Raw genomic sequence first — 26231 nt, forward strand, 5'->3', positions numbered from 1 at the left:
TGGTGCGCTGACCTCACAGATGGTTATTTACAACAAGGGGTGGTGATGGACAGAGTCTCTGAATTAAGCAGAGTACTCTCACCCAGTCAAGAGATCAGGGCTAAATCCAACACCGTTTTTTAGCTCATTGCACCATCCCAGTTTCAGAACCTGGCTGTATGCAAATTAGTCTGTTCCTGGCCCAGTGCATCATGGGAACAGGGCAGACCAGACTACAAAAGCCAATTCTTACACTGGGAAGGAAACAAGCTTCCGGGGACCGGTTTCTGGCATTTCAGCCGTCTTCGGCCCGGCTTGCTTGAATCCTGATGGTGCAATGAGCAAGGGACTCACATCTGAGTATACCCTTCCACGCTTAGGGTGGACAAAATTATTTACAACAAGGGGTGGTGATGGACAGAGTCTCTGAATTAAGCAGAGTACTCTCACCCAGTCAAGAGATCAGGGCTAAATCCAACACCGTTTTTTAGCTCATTGCACCATCCCAGTTTCAGAACCTGGCTGTATGCAAATTAGTCTGTCCCTGGCCCAGTGCATCATGGGAACAGGGCAGACCAGACTACAAAAGCCAATTCTTACACTGGGAAGGAAACAAGCTTCCGGGGACCGGTTTCTGGCATTTCAGCCGTCTTCGGCCCGGCTTGCTTGAATCCTGATGGTGCAATGAGCAAGGGACTCACATCTGAGTATACCCTTCCACGCTTAGGGTGGACAAAATTATTTACAACAAGGGGTGGTGATGGACAGAGTCTCTGAATTAAGCAGAGTACTCTCACCCAGTCAAGAGATCAGGGCTAAATCCAACACAGTTTTTTTAGCTCATTGCACCATCCCAGTTTCAGAACCTGGCTGTATGCAAATTAGTCTGTCCCTGGCCCAGTGCATCATGGGAACAGGGCAGACCAGACTACAAAAGCCAATTCTTACACTGGGAAGGAAACAAGCTTCCGGGGACCGGTTTCTGGCATTTCAGCCGTCTTCGGCCCGGCTTGCTTGAATCCTGATGGTGCAATGAGCAAGGGACTCACATCTGAGTATACCCTTCCACGCTTAGGGTGGACAAAATTATTTACAACAAGGGGTGGTGATGGACAGAGTCTCTGAATTAAGCAGAGTACTCTCACCCAGTCAAGAGATCAGGGCTAAATCCAACACCGTCAGGATTCAAAGCAAGCCGGGCCGACGAGGCTGAAATGCCAGAAACCGGTCCCCGGTAGCTTGTATCCTTTCTGGTGAAGAATTGGCTTGGAAGTTTGGTCTGCCCTGTTCCCATGATGCACTGGGCCAGGGACAGACTAATTTGCATATAGCCAGGTTCTGAGCTGGGATGGGGCAGTGAGCTAAATAACGGTGATGGATCAAGCCCTGATCTTTGGACTGGGTAAGAGTGGTCTGCTTAATTCAGACACTCTGTTCATCACCACCCCCTTTTCTGAATCGTTTTTGGCCACTATAGGTGTGGCAGGGTATACTCAGACATGAGTCCCTTGCTCACTGCTCCATCAGGATTCAAGCAAGCCGGGCCGACGAGGCTGAAATGCCAGAAACCGGTCCCCGGTAGCTTGTATCCTTTCTGGTGAAGAATTGGCTTGGTAGTTTGGTCTGCCCTGTTCCCATGATGCACTGAGCCAGGGACAGACTAATTTGCATATAGCCAGGTTCTGAGCTGGGATGGGGCAGTGAGCTAAATAACGGTGATGGATCAAGCCCTGATCTTTGGACTGGGTAAGAGTGGTCTGCTTAATTCAGACACTCTGTTCATCACCACCCCCTTTTCTGAATCGTTTTTGGCCACTGTAGGTGTGGCAGGGTATACTCAGACATGAGTCCCTTGCTCACTGCTCCATCAGGATTCAAGCAAGCCGGGCCGACGAGGCTGAAATGCCAGAAACCGGTCCCCGGTAGCTTGTATCCTTTCTGGTGAAGAATTGGCTTGGTAGTTTGGTCTGCCCTGTTCCCATGATGCACTGAGCCAGGGACAGACTAATTTGCATATAGCCAGGTTCTGAGCTGGGATGGGGCAGTGAGCTAAATAACGGTGATGGATCAAGCCCTGATCTTTGGACTGGGTAAGAGTGGTCTGCTTAATTCAGACACTCTGTTCATCACCACCCCCTTTTCTGAATCGTTTTTGGCCACTATAGGTGTGGCAGGGTATACTCAGACATGAGTCCCTTGCTCACTGCTCCATCAGGATTCAAGCAAGCCGGGCCGACGAGGCTGAAATGCCAGAAACCGGTCCCCGGTAGCTTGTATCCTTTCTGGTGAAGAATTGGCTTGGTAGTTTGGTCTGCCCTGTTCCCATGATGCACTGGGCCAGGGACAGACTAATTTACATATAGCCAGGTTCTGAGCTGGGATGGGGCAGTGAGCTAAATAACAGTGATGGATCAAGCCCTGATCTTTGGACTGGGTAAGAGTGGTCTGCTTAATTCAGACACTCTGTTCATCACCACCCCCTTTTCTGAATCGTTTTTGGCCACTATAGGTGTGGCAGGGTATACTCAGACATGAGTCCCTTGCTCACTGCTCCATCAGGATTCAAGCAAGCCGGGCCGACGAGGCTGAAATGCCAGAAACCGGTCCCCGGTAGCTTGTATCCTTTCTGGTGAAGAATTGGCTTGGTAGTTTGGTCTGCCCTGTTCCCATGATGCACTGGGCCAGGGACAGACTAATTTGCATATAGCCAGGTTCTGAGCTGGGATGGGGCAGTGAGCTAAATAACGGTGATGGATCAAGCCCTGATCTTTGGACTGGGTAAGAGTGGTCTGCTTAATTCAGACACTCTGTTCATCACCACCCCCTTTACTGAATCGTTTTTGGCCACTATAGGTGTGGCAGGGTATACTCAGACATGAGTCCCTTGCTCACTGCTCCATCAGGATTCAAGCAAGCCGGGCCGACGAGGCTGAAATGCCAGAAACCGGTCCCCGGTAGCTTGTATCCTTTCTGGTGAAGAATTGGCTTGGTAGTTTGGTCTGCCCTGTTCCCATGATGCACTGGGCCAGGGACAGACTAATTTGCATATAGCCAGGTTCTGAGCTGGGATGGGGCAGTGAGCTAAATAACAGTGATGGATCAAGCCCTGATCTTTGGACTGGGTAAGAGTGGTCTGCTTAATTCAGACACTCTGTTCATCACCACCCCCTTTTCTGAATCGTTTTTGGCCACTGTAGGTGTGGCAGGGTATACTCAGACATGAGTCCCTTGCTCACTGCTCCATCAGGATTCAAGCAAGCCGGGCCGACGAGGCTGAAATGCCAGAAACCGGTCCCCGGTAGCTTGTATCCTTTCTGGTGAAGAATTGGCTTGGTAGTTTGGTCTGCCCTGTTCCCATGATGCACTGAGCCAGGGACAGACTAATTTGCATATAGCCAGGTTCTGAGCTGGGATGGGGCAGTGAGCTAAATAACGGTGATGGATCAAGCCCTGATCTTTGGACTGGGTAAGAGTGGTCTGCTTAATTCAGACACTCTGTTCATCACCACCCCCTTTTCTGAATCGTTTTTGGCCACTATAGGTGTGGCAGGGTATACTCAGACATGAGTCCCTTGCTCACTGCTCCATCAGGATTCAAGCAAGCCGGGCCGACGAGGCTGAAATGCCAGAAACCGGTCCCCGGTAGCTTGTATCCTTTCTGGTGAAGAATTGGCTTGGTAGTTTGGTCTGCCCTGTTCCCATGATGCACTGGGCCAGGGACAGACTAATTTGCATATAGCCAGGTTCTGAGCTGGGATGGGGCAGTGAGCTAAATAACGGTGATGGATCAAGCCCTGATCTTTGGACTGGATAAGAGTGGTCTGCTTAATTCAGACACTCTGTTCATCACCACCCCCTTTTCTGAATCGTTTTTCGGCCACTATAGGTGTGGCAGGGTATACTCAGACATGAGTCCCTTGCTCACTGCTCCATCAGGATTCAAGCAAGCCGGGCCGACGAGGCTGAAATGCCAGAAACCGGTCCCCGGTAGCTTGTATCCTTTCTGGTGAAGAATTGGCTTGGTAGTTTGGTCTGCCCTGTTCCCATGATGCACTGGGCCAGGGACAGACTAATTTGCATATAGCCAGGTTCTGAGCTGGGATGGGGCAGTGAGCTAAATAACGGTGATGGATCAAGCCCTGATCTTTGGACTGGGTAAGAGTGGTCTGCTTAATTCAGACACTCTGTTCATCGCCACCCCCTTTTCTGAATCGTTTTTGGCCACTATAGGTGTGGCAGGGTATACTCAGACATGAGTCCCTTGCTCACTGCTCCATCAGGATTCAAGCAAGCCGGGCCGACGAGGCTGAAATGCCAGAAACCGGTCCCCGGTAGCTTGTATCCTTTCTGGTGAAGAATTGGCTTGGTAGTTTGGTCTGCCCTGTTCCCATGATGCACTGGGCCAGGGACAGACTAATTTGCATATAGCCAGGTTCTGAGCTGGGATGGGGCAGTGAGCTAAATAACAGTGATGGATCAAGCCCTGATCTTTGGACTGGGTAAGAGTGGTCTGCTTAATTCAGACACTCTGTTCATCACCACCCCCTTTTCTGAATCGTTTTTGGCCACTATAGGTGTGGCAGGGTATACTCAGACATGAGTCCCTTGCTCACTGCTCCATCAGGATTCAAGCAAGCCGGGCCGACGAGGCTGAAATGCCAGAAACCGGTCCCCGGTAGCTTGTATCCTTTCTGGTGAAGAATTGGCTTGGTAGTTTGGTCTGCCCTGTTCCCATGATGCACTGGGCCAGAGACAGACTAATTTGCATATAGCCAGGTTCTGAGCTGGGATGGGGCAGTGAGCTAAATAACGGTGATGGATCAAGCCCTGATATTTGGACTGGGTAAGAGTGGTCTGCTTAATTCAGACACTCTGTTCATCACCACCCCCTTTTCTGAATCGACCTCACAGATGGGGCGTAGAGAGACGCTGAAAGCCTTTCATGACTCCCCTCAGGGAAATTTCATTTAAATGAAGGGGGCCCTCCCCTAGGTCGCCCAAAGGACGCGCCCCTCACCAGGGAGGTAGTGCGTACGTCAGACTTTGGCTGACGCACGCACCAAATGGGTTACCTTCCAGTGGGTTATGTGTTTCCGGAAAGTTAAAAAGATCAATTCGTCTGGCAGAAGGAGATGAAGCTCGGGATAACATGCTTGTTTCTTTGCAAGTAAATGATTTGGAAAATCATCTGACATGGAGGGTGCTCTCAATTACAGGCAACGTATGAAAATATGATACACGGTAGCTCCGGCCGTGAAGAGCTGCTCCCCTTAAAGAAAGAATGGGGCTATCAGGAAGTGAAAAATGCTTTCATCCTGGTGCAGCATGTCAGAGTAGCTAATGTGAAATCGGCATTTTACTCTGAGGCCCACTGGAGGGCAATGGATTGATCCTTTTAACTTTCCGGAAGCACATAACCCACTGGAGGGTAGAAATCGCCATTAATGAACCACAATCCCAGCAAGCATTGAAACAGATAGATCCATCTGGGAGGCACACCTAAGTATTTAGCATGCAGAAGACTGTGGGAGCTTAATGTCAATTGTGTATGTCTGGTTTGCCTATGAGGAAGGGGCAAGAGGTCCTGGAACGTGTCAGGCAGACGGAGATGAAGCTCGGGATAACATGCCAGTTTCTTTGCAAGTAAATGATTTGGAAAATCATCTGACATGGAGTGCGCTTTCAATTAAAGGGCAACGTATGAAAATACATATGTCACCAAGGACATTAAGCAATTCTTAACGTGCAGCACTACGTACGTTATTTATATAATTGTATGCCATTGCAATTTGTGGTATACCAGCCAAAAACCGCATGCTGGAACACTATCTGGAAGTACCCGGTGTCACGTCATTTCAGAGATGAGCACTTTTCCAATGAATCTCTGTTGAAATTCTTCATTCTGGAACAAATTCTGAGAAACGCCAGAGGAGGCAACAGAACTTTAAAACTCAGACAAAAAGAGTCCAAACACATTATAGATTTCCAATCCAAATATCCGTAGGGCCTGAATCAGGATGAAGAGTTATCAATACATCTGAGAGAATAGTTTTTCCCACATTGTCTGTAACTCTGTTCCCCTCCACTACCCCCCCACATCCGTCATGACATTCTATACTGACTCAGGGAGGGTGACGTTTTGTTCTTATTCCTCACACTAGAGATGTGCATAAGTAGAAGTTTATCTGTTTGTTACGATTTTAATTTTAGCCTAATGGTTTTATTTTATTGTTTCTTCTACAGGAGAAAACGAAGGGACCCAACCACGTGACTCACTATTCACGGGCAACCTACCCTTTTTGCCTTACTTTCACTGAGCACCTTTACACTGATGAACACAGGCGGCAAGTATCGAGTTGGATGACTGCCCTGTCTAAGCATTTCACTGAAGTCTACCTTTGATTAACTGACACAAATGTGTGATATGATTGTTTTCTGGAGATTTGACATGTATTATTTCCACATGACGGAGTCCAATGTCATGCATTTATTGTTCTCCCTCTTCACTATTACGTGGGCAGGTCAGATACTCTTGATTTCCTATAGCTACCATCATGGTCTTGTTTTGACGCATCAGACGTATTTTACGTGTTAACTGGGTGTGCGAATCACTAAGACCTCCGTGGCACATGATATGCGTTATTCATTGTAGCATCTATCTGCATTCTGTCCATACTAAACTACGCATCTGTATCTACTGGGTGCGATTAGGTAGAAGTATTGATCTATCTGACCGAGGCATTAGGTCAGTTACAGCATTGTTACATTAGAGGCAATCAGGGCTTTTTACATTGCATGCAGGATACATGCCGTATTCATATTTATATGTTGTAGTTACAATATGTGCAGCTTCTGTGGTGACACTTTTGACACAGGCATGATGAATTTTCTAGCATTTGAATCGTATCATTTCCAACTGGTATTTCCATTTTCCATTATGATTTGTATGGTTTGCTTATGAAGATATTAGCACGTTCCAAGATATCTGCCGCTTTGATTACAAAGAAGATGTATTGTTGTCCTTCTCCCATGTTTATTACTCTGCCGCCGGCAACTTTATTAGTTGAGTTTCACTGCACTTTTCAGTTACGTGATCAAGGCTTCCCCGTAAGCCGAAACATGTTGTACCTGAATAAACACCCTTGGAACTGATGAAGACTGGCCGTTTGTGTTACTGAGAGCGCACGTATTTGGAACTATATTTCGTGATATATATATATATATATATATTGGTTATTTAAAAATTTTGGTCAATGTAAATATTTTATATTAAATGTGTTTAAAATAATAGTTTTTTCTAAAAACTTTGTGTGCCCACCACATACATGCATGTATAATTAGATCTACAATTAAAGTATTTAAGTATTGATTAGAACTACTTATGTATATTGATTTATTGTTGACAAATGAAAAAAGTTACATTACTTTACAGTCTATATTTTTAATTAAAAAAAAATAATAATAATAATAAGATATTCTTGCCGGTTTTTGATCAATATTCTATTCCATTATATTTTTGTCATTTTTGTTTAAAATATGGAAACAACATATTTTTGAGACATTCTTGGCACGATATTTGTGTCACTCGATATTCAATTCAATATTTTCGCTTTCAATATATTGTCATACAACCGCTGACTCTACTCCCACCACTTAACATCCAGCTCATGTGATCCATACACATGCCTCTCAGTGTGCTTGATCTGAAGAAATAAAAAAGGTCGTTCATACAGCGGTGGCATACATTCCACACCCAGAAGATACAGACTTTTGAAATCGATGTGACCCTCAATGTGCTAACCTCTACCAAATTAGCAAAATTAAAATGTACCTTCCCCCTCAAAATTCAACCCATAAGCTCTCACACTATTTTTATTCTAAAATCATCACTATCAGAAACCTACTCAGCCATTGCTAAAAGACCTCCTTCACTCCTACATAGCACCTACACTCATCTCCAAAGCTGCAAATATCGATCCCTCTAATAAAGATTATACTCCAAACTTTAAATACACTGTGCACACCTCTCATTTTTACCCTAAAATAATCTAACGTCTAGCGCTTTCTTAACTCTTGCCAAGTTGGCATCAAACCAGAATGTTTTATGTCTGCTATCACTCTATTCCTATTCTAGTAAAGAAGTCCATTGTGAATCCCTCTCTTTCAACTACCACCAACTTGGTCTACTTCTTTTGGTCTTTACACCATTGAACACCTGGGGGCCTATTCACAAAATGCATTTTGTAGTATGTTTAGTAGTAATGCAATAGTACATAACATACTACAAAATGCTACTCAAAGCCTTACATGTGGTGAGGTTCCACCTCCAGCTCCACCTCTGCCATCTTTTTCTGTGCATAGATCTATGCTCTGACTGAGGAGTCACCACACAATAAAACATTGTTTTTTTATTAGTAAGTATGTGAGTGGCAGAGGGGAAGGCCTGCAAAGGTGTAAGGATTAGATAGGAGTTTATGGAGAAATGTGCTCCCAGCCACAAAAGAGTAAGCCCACAGCTATTCACAAACTGCGCTTCTAAAGTCACTACAGCCGAAAAGTGACCCAAACACTAGCACATTACTCCAGCTCAGAGTAAGTGCAGGACCACACATGGCCAACCACTTTTACTACAATATTACATTATATATATTTGTAACTATTTTAAATACATTGACATCATTTCCTCTGGGGTATGATTTTAAGTCCCTACCTCCATTATTATTATTATTATTTATCTTTTATATGGCGCACAAATCATCCCCAAGGGGATCTCTCGGCGCCCAAGGAGCAGGTCACCTATTGTATGGGATGCTTATTAAAATAGCCAGGTTTTAAGCAGTTTTTTAAAGAAAGCCAGGGTGAGACGTGTCCGAAGGTCCTCTGGCAGCAAATTCAAGTACTTAGGTGCTAGGCAGGAAAAGGCACGGCCTCCTATTTTCAATTTCTTAATTCTCTGAGGTCGGAGAAGGTTTTGACCACTAGATCTTAACTGACGGGCCAGAGTATACCATTCCAATTTCTTGGTTAGGTATCTTGGCCCTAGCCCGTGTAGAGTTTTAAACACTAGGCATAGAAGTTTGAAAACTGCTCTTTTCTTTATACGGAGCTATTGCAACTCGCTCAACAATGGAAGGGAAGGAGTTTGTGCTCACTTATTTAATGCTAAACGTGCCGCTGTGTTGTGCATGACTTGCAGCCTTGAAAGCAGATCCTTCCACATCCCTACCAGTAGAGCGTTTCCTTAATCAAGTCTACTGACTAGAAGTGCCTGTATTATGACCCTTCTGGTGAAAAGGGGAATCCAGGGGACAATACTTTTTAGCATGAGCATCAGTCCAAAGCACTTGCCTGATAGGATCTTCGCATGCTCCTCCATAGAGAGGTTGTTATCCATTGTGACACCCAAGTTTTTTGGCCATTTTTTTGGGGCAGGAGCTTCTCCTAGTTCCGCCGCCCACCATCCCTCCATCCATAAATCCTCAACTTTCCCAAACAATAAGATCTCAGTTTTGTTGGAGTTAAGCTGTAGGAAGTTCTTTCTCATCCATGTGGCTATTTTTAGCACACAGATCTTAAATCTTTCTCTGGTCACCCCGGGGTCCTTCTCTATGGGGACTATCACCTGAGTGTCGCCCGCATAGGGGATGGTTTGGAACCCGCACGATCTAATAATGGTGGCCAGAGATGACACATAGATATTGAACAGGGTGGGGCTTAAAATGGAGCCCTGTGGTACCCCCTTATCCACAATTGTGGACTGAGATACAAAGGAGTCCAGTTGTACACATTGCGATCTGTCTGATAGAAAACTCTGCAGCCACTCCAGTGCCATCCCTCTGACACCAATCTCCCGCAGTTTATCCAAAAGGATTCTGTGAGAGATGGTATCAAAGGCTGCCGACAGATCCAAAAGGACTAGCATTGTGGGTGTTCCCTCGTCTAACAGAGACCTAATCGAGTCGGTTACATCTGTTAAGGCAGATTCGGTGCTATATCCTGCACGGAAGCACGACTGCGAGGGGTCAAGAAGATTATGATGTTCCAGATAGTCTGATAGTTGTCGGATGACCAAGGTCTCCATTATTTTTGAGCAACCCGGGAGAAGACAGATGGTCTGTAATTTTGTAAATCAGCGCAATCTGCTGATGGTTTCTTGGGCAATGGTTTGATGTACACCTTCTTCCATTTCGATGGGAACGAGGAGGTCTCTAATGACATATTACAGATTTCCCTGATTGGGTTTGCTAACTCCACCGCCAGTTCAAGGATGATATAGGGGGGCGCCATGTCTGACGGGGATCCTGACTTAATATGTGCCAGTAGTGGTAGGACTTGCTATGTGGTGATAGTTGCAAAGGTCTCTAATCTAAATGAGAGAAGATTATCAGGGATTAAAGTATTTTCCTAGTCTCCAAATCCTGATCAAAGGAGTCATAGATTTTATAATTTTTTTTTTTTAAGTGCTTAGCTAACTCATCGCATAATTGCTGCGAGGGAAGACAAGAGAAATTGTTGGCTCTGGGAGTGGTAAACTCTAAGGATCCTAAAGTGCTCTTTAGACGAGCACTGTGCCTCATCTATTCGGTAGCTAGATATGTTCTCCTGGCCATATTACAATTCTTGAGGTACGCCCTGTGTGCTTTGTTATAGGCTAATCTGTCTTCCCCTAATTTTGATTTGCTCCATTTATGTTCTCTGACTCGACAAGAGGATTTCTCCATCTTTAAATGTTCTGAGTACCATGGAGCTGGGGCGATCCTATCACGGACTATGTTTACTTTGATCTGGTGATGGTATCAAAGGCTGCTGTCATCACTGTCTCCAATTTGTTCAGAGCTGCGTTGCTGTCATTGCAATGATGGAGGAGAAAATACGGTGCCAAATGATTCTGATGTAACTTTCTTCCATAGTCTCCGCGCAATTTTACGACCTTGAGCTGACATGGATGTTTTAGGACGGTGAAAGAAAAACTCAGGGCCAAGTGGTCTGACCAACTTACTGCTTGTGGTGGTTCAGTTAAAAGATTGTGCATGTTCAAAAAAATATTGCCAAGTACATGCCCTGCTATATGTGTTGGATTGCAGACTCTTGGAGAGAGAGTTAGCGTTTCCATAGCTGCTAACAGGCCTACAGAGTCCATGTTGGTGACCATATCTACATTAAAATTCAAATCTCCTAGGAGAAAGAAATGTTCTGTTTGTAAGACATATGGGGCAAGAATTTCCAATAATGTTGCACAGAAGGACTTCTTATTTTCCCCCGGAGGGTGATAGACTATCGCCCCCTTCACCTTAAAGCCTTGGGAGGGTTCCATACAGAATATCATCAATTCTATACTAGGCAATGAGATGGTGTCCAAGATTGATATGTTCAAAATTGGAAGAGTGGCTAATGCCAATTCTCCTCCTCTCTTGCCTGTTCTATCCAGTCTTGCTACTGTATATTCTGCCGGAAATGCGATAGCTAGAGAGGGAGTTGAATGCGAATGTAACCATGTCTCTGTGAAGAAACAGATGTCTGGTTTCTGATCATATAGGAGATCCCAGACTTCTGTGGCATGTTTGGGTATGGACCTTGCGTTGATGTACAGGCCTTGAAAAATAGTGGCTTGCCCCTTCTCTTTCTGTATTCCTTCCCTAGAAGCCGGTTTCATGATATTTCGCTGTCCTGTTCAGGGACAGCTAGGAGGGCTTAATCTTCTTTGAGACTGGACTATTGACCAGTTACAATGGGGACAGCACCTAGTGTGGCCTCCATTCTCCAAACAGAGACTGCCTTCGCATTCCGGCCTAGTAATATTAGTCCTAACTTCCATCAGCTTTTCTCTTGAATAGGTTAAGGTAGGCATGGTGTCGCTAGATAAAAGGGCAGAATTTTCTGCCAGCTGTCAGCGTCCAGGCGCGGATGGGTGCAGACGGGCTTGCCTTAGGCGTGCCCGCTGTGAAATTTATGTCCAGAAGGCCTCGGAGCACTAGAGCACTAACCACCCAAAATCGCGCTTGTGCAGGTCCCTCTTGGTTTAGGCTTCCTCTCTCCACTCAAGCGGTCATGTGTATGGACTGTGGTGGATCGGAGAGGTGCCTCTGCCTGCTTGCCTGAATTGTGACACCCCAAATTCCAAATAACGATGCCCCCCAAAATTCAGTCAGATAATGCAAAATGTTTAAACTTTAATTACAGCTATGGCGATTTAAAAAAGCAAATATGCGGCTAACAGCGTGCTAAGTACAAAGGGGAGGTTTTGCAGTACCAGTGGTTGGCCATCTGCGGTGCTGGACTTCGGTTTCTTTTTGGGATCAGTAAATTACACTCATGAATTTGGTTCCACTCCCCGTTTCAGGAGGTGGAGATGTACAAGTCTACACTTTTGAGTACCTCTACACACTGATTTTTTTATCTAGACAAATGTGGAAAAGTTACTCTTAAGTGTAAGAGTAAAATGACATGTGTAAATTACTCACATGTACGTCACCTTTGTTAATGGCCCCATTGGCATTTAACCGACTCATTTTAACCTCCAACATCTACTACTGTCGTTCTCCTTGACCACACTGCCATGTGTGGCACTGACAACTTTACCATGCTTACTATCCCTGCCCCCCCTAGGGATACAGAGATGAACAGCTTCCGCTGTTTTACTGAACAACCCTAGATTATTCAGATCTTTCATTGCTGGTCACCAACTCTCTGTTATCAATCCAGCCATTTGGAATTCCCTTCCTCTTTGGTTAAGGGCCAATTGTTCTTTTTTAGTCCTTTTGTGTCTTTTCTAGTTCTCTTTCATCTTTTTGTTTTGAAGTGTTCTTTTATCATCCCTAGAGCCACAATACCATTTAATGCAGAAGAGCTCCACAAAAATATTTTGAAAGCATAAATCAGTGCACTGCAACACAACACTACAATGGCTCTTCTGTTCCATCTCTAACCACTCTCCCTCTACTAATGACAATGTACACTACAACAATTACCACCTTACTTGTTCGTGTATCTCAAGGCTGGGTACTGGGCTCTTCGATTTTAACTCAACATTAATCTCCCTGGGTGACATAATCTTCTGGGTTATATTTACAGGCTGATGTATATATATATATATATATATATATATATATATATATATATATATATATATATACTAGCAGCCAGTCCCGACCTTGTCCGGGAGCAATCAGGCTTCCCCACCCCCCGCCCGCCCCGACATTGTCCAGCAGCCCGGGCCCCCGCCGCGAACATTAGTACCCTTTGTTATTTGGGGCTCTTGGTATTGAGCACAGTGTACTTTTCTTTTGGAGCGATGTGACATTGCTGCTGTTTGACTCTATCCATGACGTGACCCCCCGCCCGCCCCGACATTGTCCAGCAGCCCGGGCCCCCGCCCGCCCCGTCCCCCGCCTGCCCCGACATTGTCCATGGGTCCCCCGAAGCCTTACCTCAGCCGCCGCTCCTCCCCCGCGCTCCTCAGTTCACCGCTCCGCCGCTCCTCGCCGCTCGTCACTGCTCCTCCCGCTTGTCCGCCGCTCCTCACCGCCTGTCCGCCGCTCCTCACCGCTCCTCCAACGCGTCATGTCCGCTGCTCCTCCTCGCGCTCCTGGACGCCACTCCACCCCGCGCTCCTGACGTCAGCACGCAGGTCGCGGCCGGCGCTACTTCGAAGGGACTACTTTTTTTAATGTAAATTTTTTAAATAACGCATATTTGTATAGTTTATATAGCCTATGTCCATCTGCACGCCCTGACGATTACAATGATGTATCGGGTGTGTGGATTGGCGCTGTGGTTCCCAAGTTTGCCCGCCTCAAAGGTTCAAAGTTCTTACTTTATGATAGTAGTACAGATAGTATAGATACCCACAAACCGAGCACCATACTATTGCCTTGACCTACTCTAGCTTGTCCATCCCTGGGCCAACATCTGGCTATAAAATGAACTAAGTTCATTAGTGCAGCAAATGAGAATGTGGACTAGAACAGATCTTTGCTTGAGGCTGTGTTTCTAAATCCTAACCTACCTATCAGTAGACCTATTTTTATACCAATTGTCCTGTCACCAGTCCTTCCTGAAGGTTGATGCACTAGACTACAGAATGCTCAACTGGCAAATGGTATTCAGAGTGAGTTTTATTCTGTGCCTCTACCTTGTCTAAAGTCCATGCTGTGTCTTTAACTGAATCCAGGGCCTGTGCTGTACCCTGAATGAGTCTCAGCTCCAGGCTATACATTTTTTCTCTTGACTTGTCTTTCTCATCTTCTCTTTATCTTTTTTTTTGCAGGAGCTGGGAGGCAGAATAAGGACATGGACATGTTGATTCCAAAACGTGAGGCCAGGAAGTGACAAATCTCAGGAATATGCTGAAGCAGAAGGACCAAGATGCAGTAAGTAATGCTACCCCTGAATGCACCAGAGTTAGACCTAGTACCCTGTTTCCTACTTCGGGCGTTAGATGTTCTTGAAGAGTGCATGTCAAGTATTGGTGGGGATTTTATACTCAAGCGCCATACTTAATCTGTACTCATACAGAAAATCTCACAGGAGCTTGGCTCATCTCACAATCCTTCAGATGGTTTGATGATCCTGCAAGAGATCTCGTGGGACCTTTGATCATCTTATGAGGCTTTACAGTACTCATAGGAACACACACTGCTGATAAAAAATTGATTTACCAAAGGGTCGTGGGCTTGTGCAAGTTTGTGTCCCCCCACATCCTTTTTTAGCATGTACTCCATACCAAATGGCAAATTCAACTATGCAACCACATTGAGAACTTCAACCTCCTATATCAACACCAATCCGGCTTCCGTCAAGGACACAGAACTGAATAGGCACTCACCTACATCATGGACTCCATATTAAAAATTCTAGACCATAATTAATCATGTCTTTTGATACTTCTTGACTTATCCTCCGCTTACGACAAGGTTAAACATGACAACCTACTGGCCCTACTGGAACGAAGGATGGGTCCATCTGGTCCTGTGCTACAATGGTTTACCTCATTCCCAAAGAAGAACAGAACCCAAAGAATCGAGATGAAGAAATCCCTCTCAACCCTCCATGGTCACCCGAGGGGTTCTACAGGGTTCTGCACTATCACCCATTCTTTTCAATGTTCTCATGGAACCCCTGGCAATCACTTTGAACTCTGTGAACATTCTATATCACATGTATGCAGATGACACACAATTGTATATGAAAATCTCCTCACCAGATGACTTCATCTCCCTCAACGCTATTCTGCATAATACTCAAAGTTGGCTCATTGGCAACCACCTCATGTTCTATGCCACCAAAACAGAATTCCTCCTCACATCTTTCCCGAATCACACACTCAAGGTAGACCTCTGGCTGACGCATCAAACAACCTTTAACTGGTCTCCCCACATAATTGACTCCGCTAAATCCTTGGGAATTACCTTTAACAAACACTTGAATATGCAGGTGCATATCAGTAATGCCACCAAAGGAGCTAATCACCAAATTCACCAAACGTAAACCCTCCCTCCAACAGGTCGACTTAAAAATGGCGGTACGAGCCCTAGCGTTGCCAAGCTTGGGTTATGGAATCACCATTCTATGGGGACTTCCCAAATACATGCTGGCCTAGATGAGGGCATCTCTTAACGCCGCGGCCAGGTTGGTCTCCGAGACAAAAAGAAATAACCAAATAGCTCCGACCTTAAAGCCTTGAACTGGCTACCGTATGAGGCAAGAATACAACTAAAGATCGCCTCCATGACTCATAAAGCATTTCATCTCAAAACCCTCAGTTACTTAGCACAAAAGCTAGAGCTGTAGGGAGGCTACAGATATTCGAGAAGCGCAAGCTCACTACTACTGAGACCACAGACCTTCCACAAAAAGAGAACGTGCTGCAGAGCCTTCTCAGGTATCGCAACGAAGATATGGAACTCCTTGCCACCAGATGTACGCAGAATCTCTTCCTCATCCTCCTTCAAAAAGGAAGTGAAAATGCTTCTAATAAACAAATCCACTTCCTAAGACTTTAAATCATACTTTACTGTTATAAATATATATTATCTTGTCTACCCCAGTCTACCTCTTAAACCGAATGTATGAATATTACCTCCTCAACCGTCTCATGTATCCAATTACTGTAATGGAAGGCGCTCTGATACACGCAAGGGTCATGTTCGTGCTATACAAAACCTTATAAATAAATAAATAAATAAAATGGTACCTGGCAAAATAACCTTATAAAATATGCTCTGTAGTAAAATCTGTCAAAAAAAGCCTGCTTCTCTGCTTTTACAGATGAGCTGGAAGGGGTGGGAAGCATACAAAGGGTGGGGGTTAGGGAGGTGAATGGGGAAGCATCACACAGATAGAGCATGAAAATACATTCACTCCAATGAAGAGCTCAAACTGTAGTTTCATGATGTGAGCAGTTGAAGGATACAAGTTATCCAGTGAAAATTGTGGAAAAGAAGCTATGCTTCCCGGAAGGGGCGAACACAGGAACGAGCTATTGATTGAAAAGCAAGCAAATTAGGTTGATGAGAAAGTGAACCAATGATAAGCTTTAGTCTAGCCCAAAGCCAAATGTCAGTAATGGCATTGTACACAATTGGTCTTCAACAACAGACAGTTAGAAGCTGTGGGGGCAAGACCTAAAAAACATATATGTTCACTGCTTTTTTTTAAATTTTCAAACGATATTACGACACTCAACAATGTTTTTGTTATAAAAGTAAGTGTTTTCTAGAGTTTGCTGACTGTCAAAAAAGTAGCAACACATCTCTGAAATGATGTAAACTGAACAGTGGTCATGAGGAAGAGAATGTGAACCCTGATCAAGGTAGATAACTTTCAACAGCAAAGACATAACGAAAATCAGCTTAGACACCACAGCTACTGAGTTGCACATTCAGATTCAGAATGCATAACTGCAAACATCAGGTCACAATAAAGAAGCACACGCAACCTCAGATATTACTACTATAGTTCACCACAAATAAAATCAAACTGCACACGCCAGCTTCAATACCGCAGAAGAACACTCCAGCGCCCAGATACTACAGGCTAACACGCTCTGGCACCAAAACCAAAGCAGGATCTTCCAGGTCCGAAACCAAAGCAACACATTAAAATTCAGACACGAAACAGCAAAACCGACTTTAGCACTATAGCAGCTTACACCTATCCATACACCCCAGGAATGGGCCTATGTGAAATTTTCTTTATGCTGACATAACCACATATACTTTCCGTCGTTTCAAGTTAGGCTTGTTATGCGAGATGCCCAAAATTATACTGTGTCCTGGTAGAAATCATACTCCTGGAGCACAGAAACCATGTGAATGAAGAGACCGAAAAGTTGTTGCTCAAATTAAGTGCAATTTTGCTCTTTCTTTTTTGAATTGAAAGACATCTTGGTTCCATGAAATAGCCCACAGGATGCATTACTCACTAATAACTAGCGCAAAATGGTGTAATATTTGGGGCTCTGCACATAATTCCCCCCCCCGCTTCAATCCAAAACTAATGTGCCCCACTCCAGTCCAAAACTAATGTACCCCGCTCCAGTCCAAAACTAATGTGCCCCGCTCCAGTCCAAAGTAATGTGCCCCGCTCCAGTCCAAACTAATGAGCCCCGCTCCAGTCCAAACTAATGAGCCCCGCTCCAGTCCAAACTAATGTGCCCCGCTCCAGTCAAAACTAATGTGCCGCACTCCAGTCCGCCGCACTCCCGTCTAATTCACCCCAGTCCAATTTTTAGGTCGAGCCTATGCTTGTTGGCGAGATTAAAGTAAGGGTTTTGAAAAGTGCACCCAAAATGCGGATTGGGTACAGTGCATGTGAGCCGGGCGCGTGCACATCGCATACCATTTGGGAGCCTGTGCGCCTCAGCATCAAACTTCAAAGGAATCCGCTCCCCCGCCCCCGCCTCAGACTTCAAAGGAATGCGATCCCCCGCCCCCGCAATGCCGAGAGCTTGTTTTACATTCAGAGCAGCACTTCCCACTAAGTGTGGCTCCCGATTCACACCACCGCAGGGCTTAAATGTAATAGAGCCCTTCACTCGTGGCACACATTTCATGAAGCCGATGTTCTTTTAATTTATGCACAAGCTTCGCAACATGTTATTTTTATTTATTTAAACCTTTAGGGAAGCTCAACACAATGTCCTTTTCACGGCTGTCGCACTTCTGGCACATGCTTTATGGCCCCCACGCTTTCTGTGCTTTCCCACTTAGTGTGGCTCCCGATTCACACCACCGCAGGGCTTAAATGTAATAGAGCACTTCACTTGTGGCACACACTTCATGAAGCCAATGTTCTTTTAATTTATGCACAAGCTTCAGCAACATGTTATTTTTATTTATTTAAACACTTAGGGAAGCTCAACACAACGTCCTTTTCACGGCTGTCGCACTTCCGGCACACGCTTTATTGCCCCCACGCTTTCTGTGCTCTTTTGCCCCCTGCTCAGTGCTGCTTACCTCAAAGTCTCCACATTCTTCACCCAGACTCGGGAACGCCCCGGGTGGTGCACGAGGATACTGTCCGCACTGGTCGTTTTCTATAGTTGGAAATTTAGAGTCTCTCACTTTTGCCTACATTAATCTTTCTCCGACTTGGCTCCTTACAGGAATGTAAATTCAAAAGATAATTCAAACATGGTTGCCTATCGCTCCTCTCTGGAGTACATCTTCTCAAATGTCTAACAGTATGTTTACTATTAGGGAAGTCCTCGCTAGAGCGCTTTTTTGAACAATGGACATGCTCACTTTTTTTGCCCTAGCAAGTTCATACAACACTCGATGCCATCGCTAGACCATTCTGTACGAAGCTCTCCAGCTGGAGCACAGTAGATTCACAAGTCCTAGGCACCTAAAGACCATAACAACCCCACACACACACACATAACCCCACACATACAGAACCCCCCCCACACACACAACCCCACACACACACACACAACCCCACACCCCCACCACACACTCCCACACCACCCCCCACACAACCCTCCAGCCACACAACCCCCCACACACAACCCCCCCACTCACACACCCCACACACACAACCCCCCCCACACACACACAACCCCCCCACACACACAACCCCCCCACACACAACCACAAGCACACACAACCACACAACCATCTATCTCTCTATTGTCCTCACTCTGGAGCCCTCACTCTATCGCCCTCACTCTACCTATCTATAGCCCTCACTCTATCTGTCTATCTATCTATCTATCGCCCTCACTCTATCTATCGCCCTCACTCTACCTATCTATCTATCTCCCTCACTCTATCTCTCTATCTATAGCCCTCACTCTATTGCCCTCACTCTATCTGTCTATCTATCGCCCTCACTCTATCTATCGCCCTCACTCTATCGATCGCCCTCACTCTATCTATCCATCTATCGCCCTCACTCTATCACCCTCACACTCTATCTATCCATCTAGAATACCAATAGCTCTATCTATCGCCCTCACTCTATCGCCCCTCACTCTATCAATCTATCTATCGCCTCAAACTATCTAATCTATCTATCGCCCTCACTCTATCAATCTATTGCCCTCACTCTATCTATCGCCCTCACTCTGTATCTATCTATCGCCCTCACTCTATCTATCTATCGCCCTCACTCTATCTATCTATCTATCGCCCTCACTCTGTCTATCTAATGCCCTCACTCTGTCTATCTAATGCCCTCACTCTATCTATCGCATCACCACAGCATCACTCAGCACCACCACAGCATCACTCAGGGGCACCACAACATCACTAAGCGCTACCACAGCATCACTGAACGCCACAGCATCATTCATCGCCACCACAACATCAATCTGTGCAACCATTCAACAACAACTGGTTTAAATATGTTCTCTCAATGTTTAAAGCTTATTACAAATGTCACAAAAAGATGTGAATATTTCACTTCTGTTCTTGGATTTTCGTCACAATAAAATACACTGATCATAATCTTCACAAAAGTTATTTACAAAAGTTTAAGCTATTGTTATTATAAATTACAATAACTTTTATTTAAGTATTAATTATTTAAAAAAATAAAAGCCATTGTTATTTGTAATAGCAATACATCTAAGTCATGTAAATACAACACATATTGCATTACACATGCTATAGGTGTCACATTTGTGAAAGTTATAACCATTGGCATTGTAAATGACAAAGCTATTAATTTTGCTACTTTCAAAACCAACACATAAATAAAATGTGTCATTTACAATACCAATAGCTCAAACTTTCCTAATGCGGGACCTATTGCATTGCAAATGCTTGTTTTCCTTCTTTTACAGAGTTTTATATAGCTCGAACTTGACCTGAATCGGGTATCAGACCGCTTTACATAGCACAAGTTGCATTACATGAGGACACATTCACTTTTGTTAGCCACCGGGAGGTTAAGTGATTTGCCCAGAAGCACAGAATGCTCAGCGTCATTGCCGAGACTCGCACCCAGTTCCCCATATTCAAGGTTGACCGCCCTAGCCGTTAGACCAACTCCTCTTAACCTCAGCCCCATCCAATCCACCTCAATCCAATAAACCCCACTCAATTTAACCCTTCTCACTACAATCCACCTCACTGCAATTGAATCTACTCCACTTCAATCCTCCCCACCCCATGCCAATCCAATCCACTCTACTCCAGTCCATCCTACTCCAGTCCAGTCCATCCTACTCCAGTCCACCCCACTGCAGCCCAATTCACTGCAATCTAATCCACCCACTCAGTCCAATTGATCCAGCCCACCACACTCCCCTCCATTTCAGTCCAATACACCACACTCCAGTCCACCCAACCTAATCCAATCCACCCTCCTCCAGTACAACCCAATCCACTTAATTCACCACGCTCCAGACCACCCTACTCTAATTCATCCCCCACCCTAATCCACCTCACTCTAATCCACCCTACCCCAATTCAATCCAGACCACCCCAGTTCACTAAATCTAACTCACTCTACTCAACCCAATCCACCCCACTACCTCAATCCCCTCAAACTCTCTCCACTCTATGACACTGAACTCTACTACTCTCTGTCACTGAACTCTGCTCCCTCTACTCCAACAAATCCAGTCTACTACACTACTCCGTCCCACACCACTCTAAGACACTCCACACCACTAATTTTTTGCCATATTGAACACCAGCCATACTGATGTACAACATGTCAAAAACACATTGCCAAAGCCAATAGCTGTTGTATAGGCGAGACCTATTGGCTTTGTTAATGCTTGTTATATCATGGCTCTCCTCCATTCTCTTGCCATCTCCCCTTCCCCATTCCATTTTTTTCAACACAGAAGTTATAGATAATGAATGGGATAGTGGCGCCTAAGTTTTTTTCCGCCCCCAGCGCTCTCTGGGTAAAGTGGTTATACGGTATCGTTATGCTGTATGGACAAGAAGCCAATCGCCGTCATGCCTGTAAAGATGACCCCACACACTTGGAAGGAAAAAGGAACAAGGTGAATCGTCGGTTAACCACTTGGAGCAGAAGCGCCAGAAAGTACCACCACACTGCCCCTTGGCCGCGTTTCTGTACTCCTGGTTATAGGCACCACCTTACCCCGTGCACGCTGGCAGCGCACGCCTACATGCAGCTAAAGGATACAATGTCGGTCGGCACTGGGGAGAGATGCCTCAGGAGCACCCCCAGGCGGGCGGCCCCCGGACTGAGGGTCTCTCGTACCGGTCTCAGCATGGCCACGGCAAACTCGGCCGGACGGTGCAGCCTCGACAGTGACGACAGTGACAACAGAAAGCTGTCAGACTGTGCTCGTAATTCTGTATCCGCCCTAATTTACAGTGCGCCTGCGCTTAGAAATGACGTCAAACAGGGGAAGGGCGCGAGCAACGTTCAAGGTTCTTATTCTAGCTGCCAACGCGTACCAGAGGTTACCGAGTACAGCCGGTGGTATAGCTTTCCAGGGAGGCAATGTCCGCCTTCCACCACTCGGGAGCAATGTCCATAAATCTCGCTGATCACGTCCACAGGCTCGAGACAGGTCGTGGGGAAAACCATAGTCGCGACTTTCCAGTAATACCGATTCACTTCCGAACACATAGGACCACAAAACCAGTGGTCGAAGTGGGCGGGATCCTAGCGGCACCATGCGTACATGCTTTTTACATTTAAGAAAAACAGTTCCCCTACTTTTAATGAATACGCAAACCTCCCGGGACGGTTAATTCCGTCAGTTGAAATGCTTAACTGAAAAACAAAGAGAGAAGCAGACAACTAAACAAGAAACAAGCCTTCTTACCAGGGGACCTGGCTTGCCTGAAATAAATGTACATGAGCACAATTGATTAATCTGCAATTGTAAAAGGATGCTTGGAAGCCAGTATTGGCTTAATTGATTGCATCACTTGAAGCTTCCTGATAACAGATGTATTCTTTTTGGGTGGCGTTCCAAGGCAGTTACCAGCTGAGCTGTGAAGTGTGTTCATAAAATTCATAAAATATGTTTTAGAAGCCGCTTTTTATCTTAAACCTGATGCAGCGCAAACGTTGTAAACTAGTTTTCAACTATTTTTTATGACAATAAACTGGTTGTAGCAACAAAACCACATACGAAAACAAATGTGCGCCTTGCGCACGTTAGGTGTATTTCAATGATACTGAGTGAAGACGAGAATACAAGCACCGTAAAAGGGTGCTCTAGAGTTGTAGAAATAGAAAGAATTCATATATTGACTGTTTACCATGTTTAATAGTCGTCCTTGCTGATGTCTACCATGCTGAAATGGAAAATTCTCAAACATATTCACAGATAATATGCAAACGAATGTAAATTAAAATGCTAAATCATATATGCATGCCTATATAAGCCATTTTTTATTGCTTTTAATGTAATACACCATAGAGATCATATGTTGGGGCAAAAGCAGCGTCACAATCTAAGTTACATGAATGAAACTTTGTATGTAGTTGCTTTACATTGATAAGAAGATTTATTAAAACAACAATGATTATTTGTTTAATAGAATTATTTTGCATGTAAGTGCTTGGTGGCTCGTAGTATTAGGCCATAATTAGGACTGAACATTTTTATGCAAGCACTGATGACAACTTAAAATACCTGTTCATTTGACATGTATACTGACTTTAATTTATTATGCTTGGACCTAACTGCACATTCGTTTATTAATAAGAATCTTATTGCTTTTATATGCATTAAATGATTTTCCCTTTAAGATTGCATTTTACTTCATGGACTGATGTGAAAGTATTCTGCTTGCCTATCAATGTATGAATGAATAATTTTATTGCATAATTACTTAAAATCATTGCAAATTGCTCCTCGATATTGAAAAATGACAGTTATAAAAAACAGGCCTTGCTCCTTTTGTACACGATAACTTTGTACAAAAATACATGGCTTTAAAATTACAATCAAAGGTTGAGCGCGCAACTTTTGTAAACAATGACTATGTGCGAAAAGTCAGCATGCTTCGTAACCCACCTGCTGAGGAAAAAGTCCAATGTTCAAACCCCTCTGTGCAAGCAATATTCCTGGCTTGTGTTGTTTTCCTACCTGCTATTGCCAGTTATGTTCTGCAGCCTCCCTTCCTTTCACTGACCAGGCTTTGCCATGCATGTCCCGCATGTCGTGGTTTGGATTTAATCAGTATCAGCAGCGCAGTTTGCATTTGGTTTTGTTTCAGTTAGGTCCCTTTGAGCAATACTCATGAGTTTGCCAAATGTAGCCTGATCCAAAGGAACTGTGCGGGACAAGAGCAAGGCAACTGCGCCAGCGCACGTTCTGACCCCATACTTTATAAACAATGGTTTTAGCAACTTAAGTAAGGCGGGGCAGCAACATATGAGATGTTTCATAGATTCTGCTCTGTGGTTGCACAGCCTGCACCTGTCAAACTTCAACAGGGATTTCCAGTCGCGGTTCAATTCCTTTATTGGCAACAGCACTATACGCCCCCCATTGGATCTCTTTCAGGCATTTCTTACGCTATTCATATATGGCTGAATGTTATTTGTCTCATAACATTTCATTAGGCCCGACAACACACCGATATCTTTGAATTTGGATGTGTCGTACTTCCTTGTTAACTGGAAAACGCCTTCTTGATTGCTACATAGTTTACTTCCTCTTGGGGCCAATTCGCTGTAGAAAGACCCTACTCCACCACAGCATCACGGCAATACTTCTGCCATGGGTTCGATCCCCTTCAAATATCGTTTTCAGCACCCCCCTTTAGGGATCCTTACTGGGTTTCTAGTGTCTTGAACCAGTATTTCACTAGGGTGCTCCTACATTCGTATTTTTGTTGCACCAGGCTAAACTCAAGTCGGATCAGGCCGTTTTGTGTGTATTTAGGGAGTCCGAAACGCCTTTTGTAGCACTGGCACTGAGCTTTTTCCATTATCTTTTCCATCTTCCCTGGGAGTGCTTGCGATGCGTACCCAGCTACTCCAAGCAGGTTAGATTTTGTCACTTTCCTTATTGGTACCCTTGTCAGGCTGTGTAGTTTGCACAATGCTTTGATAGTGGTGTGCATTTTGTCTTTGACTGGTGCATGGTTGCTTTTCCTTTATTGTTTAGCCACTCTCCTAGGTAGTGGTATGCTCTTTCTGTCACTATATCTTACTGGCCAACCTCCACTTTAAGAGAACCTTTTTCAGGTGTTGTCCAAAGACCACGACTTTGATTTTACTGGGTTTCGCCACAAGTTCATTTGCCTCATTGAAGACGTTCAGTGCATTCAAACCTCTTTGCAACCCAACTCTGGTGTGATCGAAGATCACCAGATCGTCAGCATACTGGAGCACATGTAATCATTGCTGCCCAATTTTCGGAGTTAGCAAAGTTGCACCTTGTAGGGCTTTCCCCAGATCGGCCGTGTACAAATTAAAAAGAGTTGGCGCTGGGACCCACCCCTGTTTTAGCTCTCGGTCTGTGGGCAGTTTGTGTGAAACCGTGTCCCTGCCAGTTTGATTCTCACCCAGATGTTGCTATACAATGACATGATTGCCTTCAGGAGCTTACCTGGAATCTTCCAGCTGTTCAATTTGTTCCATAGCGTACTTCAATTTACTCCGTCGAAGGCTGCTGAATAGCCAACAAAGCATGTGAATACTGGCAGATTGTTTCTGGAATTTGCCTGCTGTGCCAGAAAAGATATAATAACAGGTAATAGGTGCCAACAAGGGAATTTGTTTGCAATGGACTTGTATAAATATAGAATCACTTAAAAGGCTAGTTCAACTGGAACATGTGTGTAAGAAAAAAGAGGGGTATCCCCGACTAAAGTTCCTAATTCGGGATATGTAAATTACAGCAAGGACAACCATTTAAATGTAGACTTGTACGTGAAGCCCACAGCACGCAATACACTTCTACACTACACCAGTTACCATCCGAAGGCCCAAAAATCCAGCATTCCATTCGGACAATTCCTCCGAGTTCGAAGGAACTGTTCCTCACTAGCAGACTTTGATAAAAGAGCTGCAGAGATGAAAAATAAATTCATATCTCGAGGCTACCCCAAACGTCTAGTCCGCGATTCTTACAAAAGAGCCAGGTTCTTCGATAGGCAGCCTTTATTAACACCACATACCAAAGAACCAAACTCTAAGATGGTCTTTGTAACAAGACACTCTACTATGAATGCGAAACTCCAACACATAGTTCTCACAAACTGGCACATTTTGAATGCCACAAAATCCAAGGAAAATCAGCTACCAAAACCAGTCTTTGCATATAGAAAAAATAAGAACCTCAAGGACTTGATTGTACGGTCTAGAATGGAGCAAAATATTAACCCCTCACAAAGATCTCTCACTGGCATGACCCCTGTCGTGGGAAATTTTAAATGCCTTACATGCACTGCCTGCGATTTTGCCATTGAAACCAAAGAGTGGGCTTTCAATAACAGATCCTTACTATCTCAAACTTTGACAAACTGCAAAACCACCAATGTGGTTTACCTACTGCTATGCCCTTGTAACCTAGGTTATGTAGGTGAAACCGCTCGAATGATGTCGACACGTTTGTCCGAACATAGATCTGCCATCCGAACGGGGAAAACCCAAGCCCCATTAGTTAAACACTATATGGAGGCTCAACACAATCCTAATGATATACGTTGGTACATCCTAGAAAAAATCCGAAAATCATCAGGGACATTAAGCACCCAGGTACGAAAATGCAGAGAAGTGTATTGGATCTTCACTTTGGACACTTATACCAAAGGGTTAAATAACGAAATACCTTGGGATCAGGTCCTCAAGTA

General features: G+C 44.7%; 1 protein-coding gene across 1 annotated transcript in view; it reads right to left on the bottom strand.

Moving 5' to 3' along the window:
• Positions 1–21787, bottom strand: part of PHYH (phytanoyl-CoA 2-hydroxylase) — a 385214-nt gene extending 363427 nt beyond the window's left edge. Inside the window, exon 1 of the mRNA XM_078674221.1 lies at positions 21589–21787. Within this exon, the coding sequence (XP_078530347.1) occupies positions 21589–21678 (90 nt within the window). The 5' untranslated portion in view covers positions 21679–21787. The remainder of the gene's footprint in view (positions 1–21588) is intronic.
• Positions 21788–26231: the final 4444 nt, after the last annotated feature.

Source organism: Lissotriton helveticus, chromosome 1_1, assembly GCF_964261635.1.
Source record: "Lissotriton helveticus chromosome 1_1, aLisHel1.1, whole genome shotgun sequence".
Classification (NCBI taxonomy): domain Eukaryota; kingdom Metazoa; phylum Chordata; class Amphibia; order Caudata; family Salamandridae; genus Lissotriton; species Lissotriton helveticus.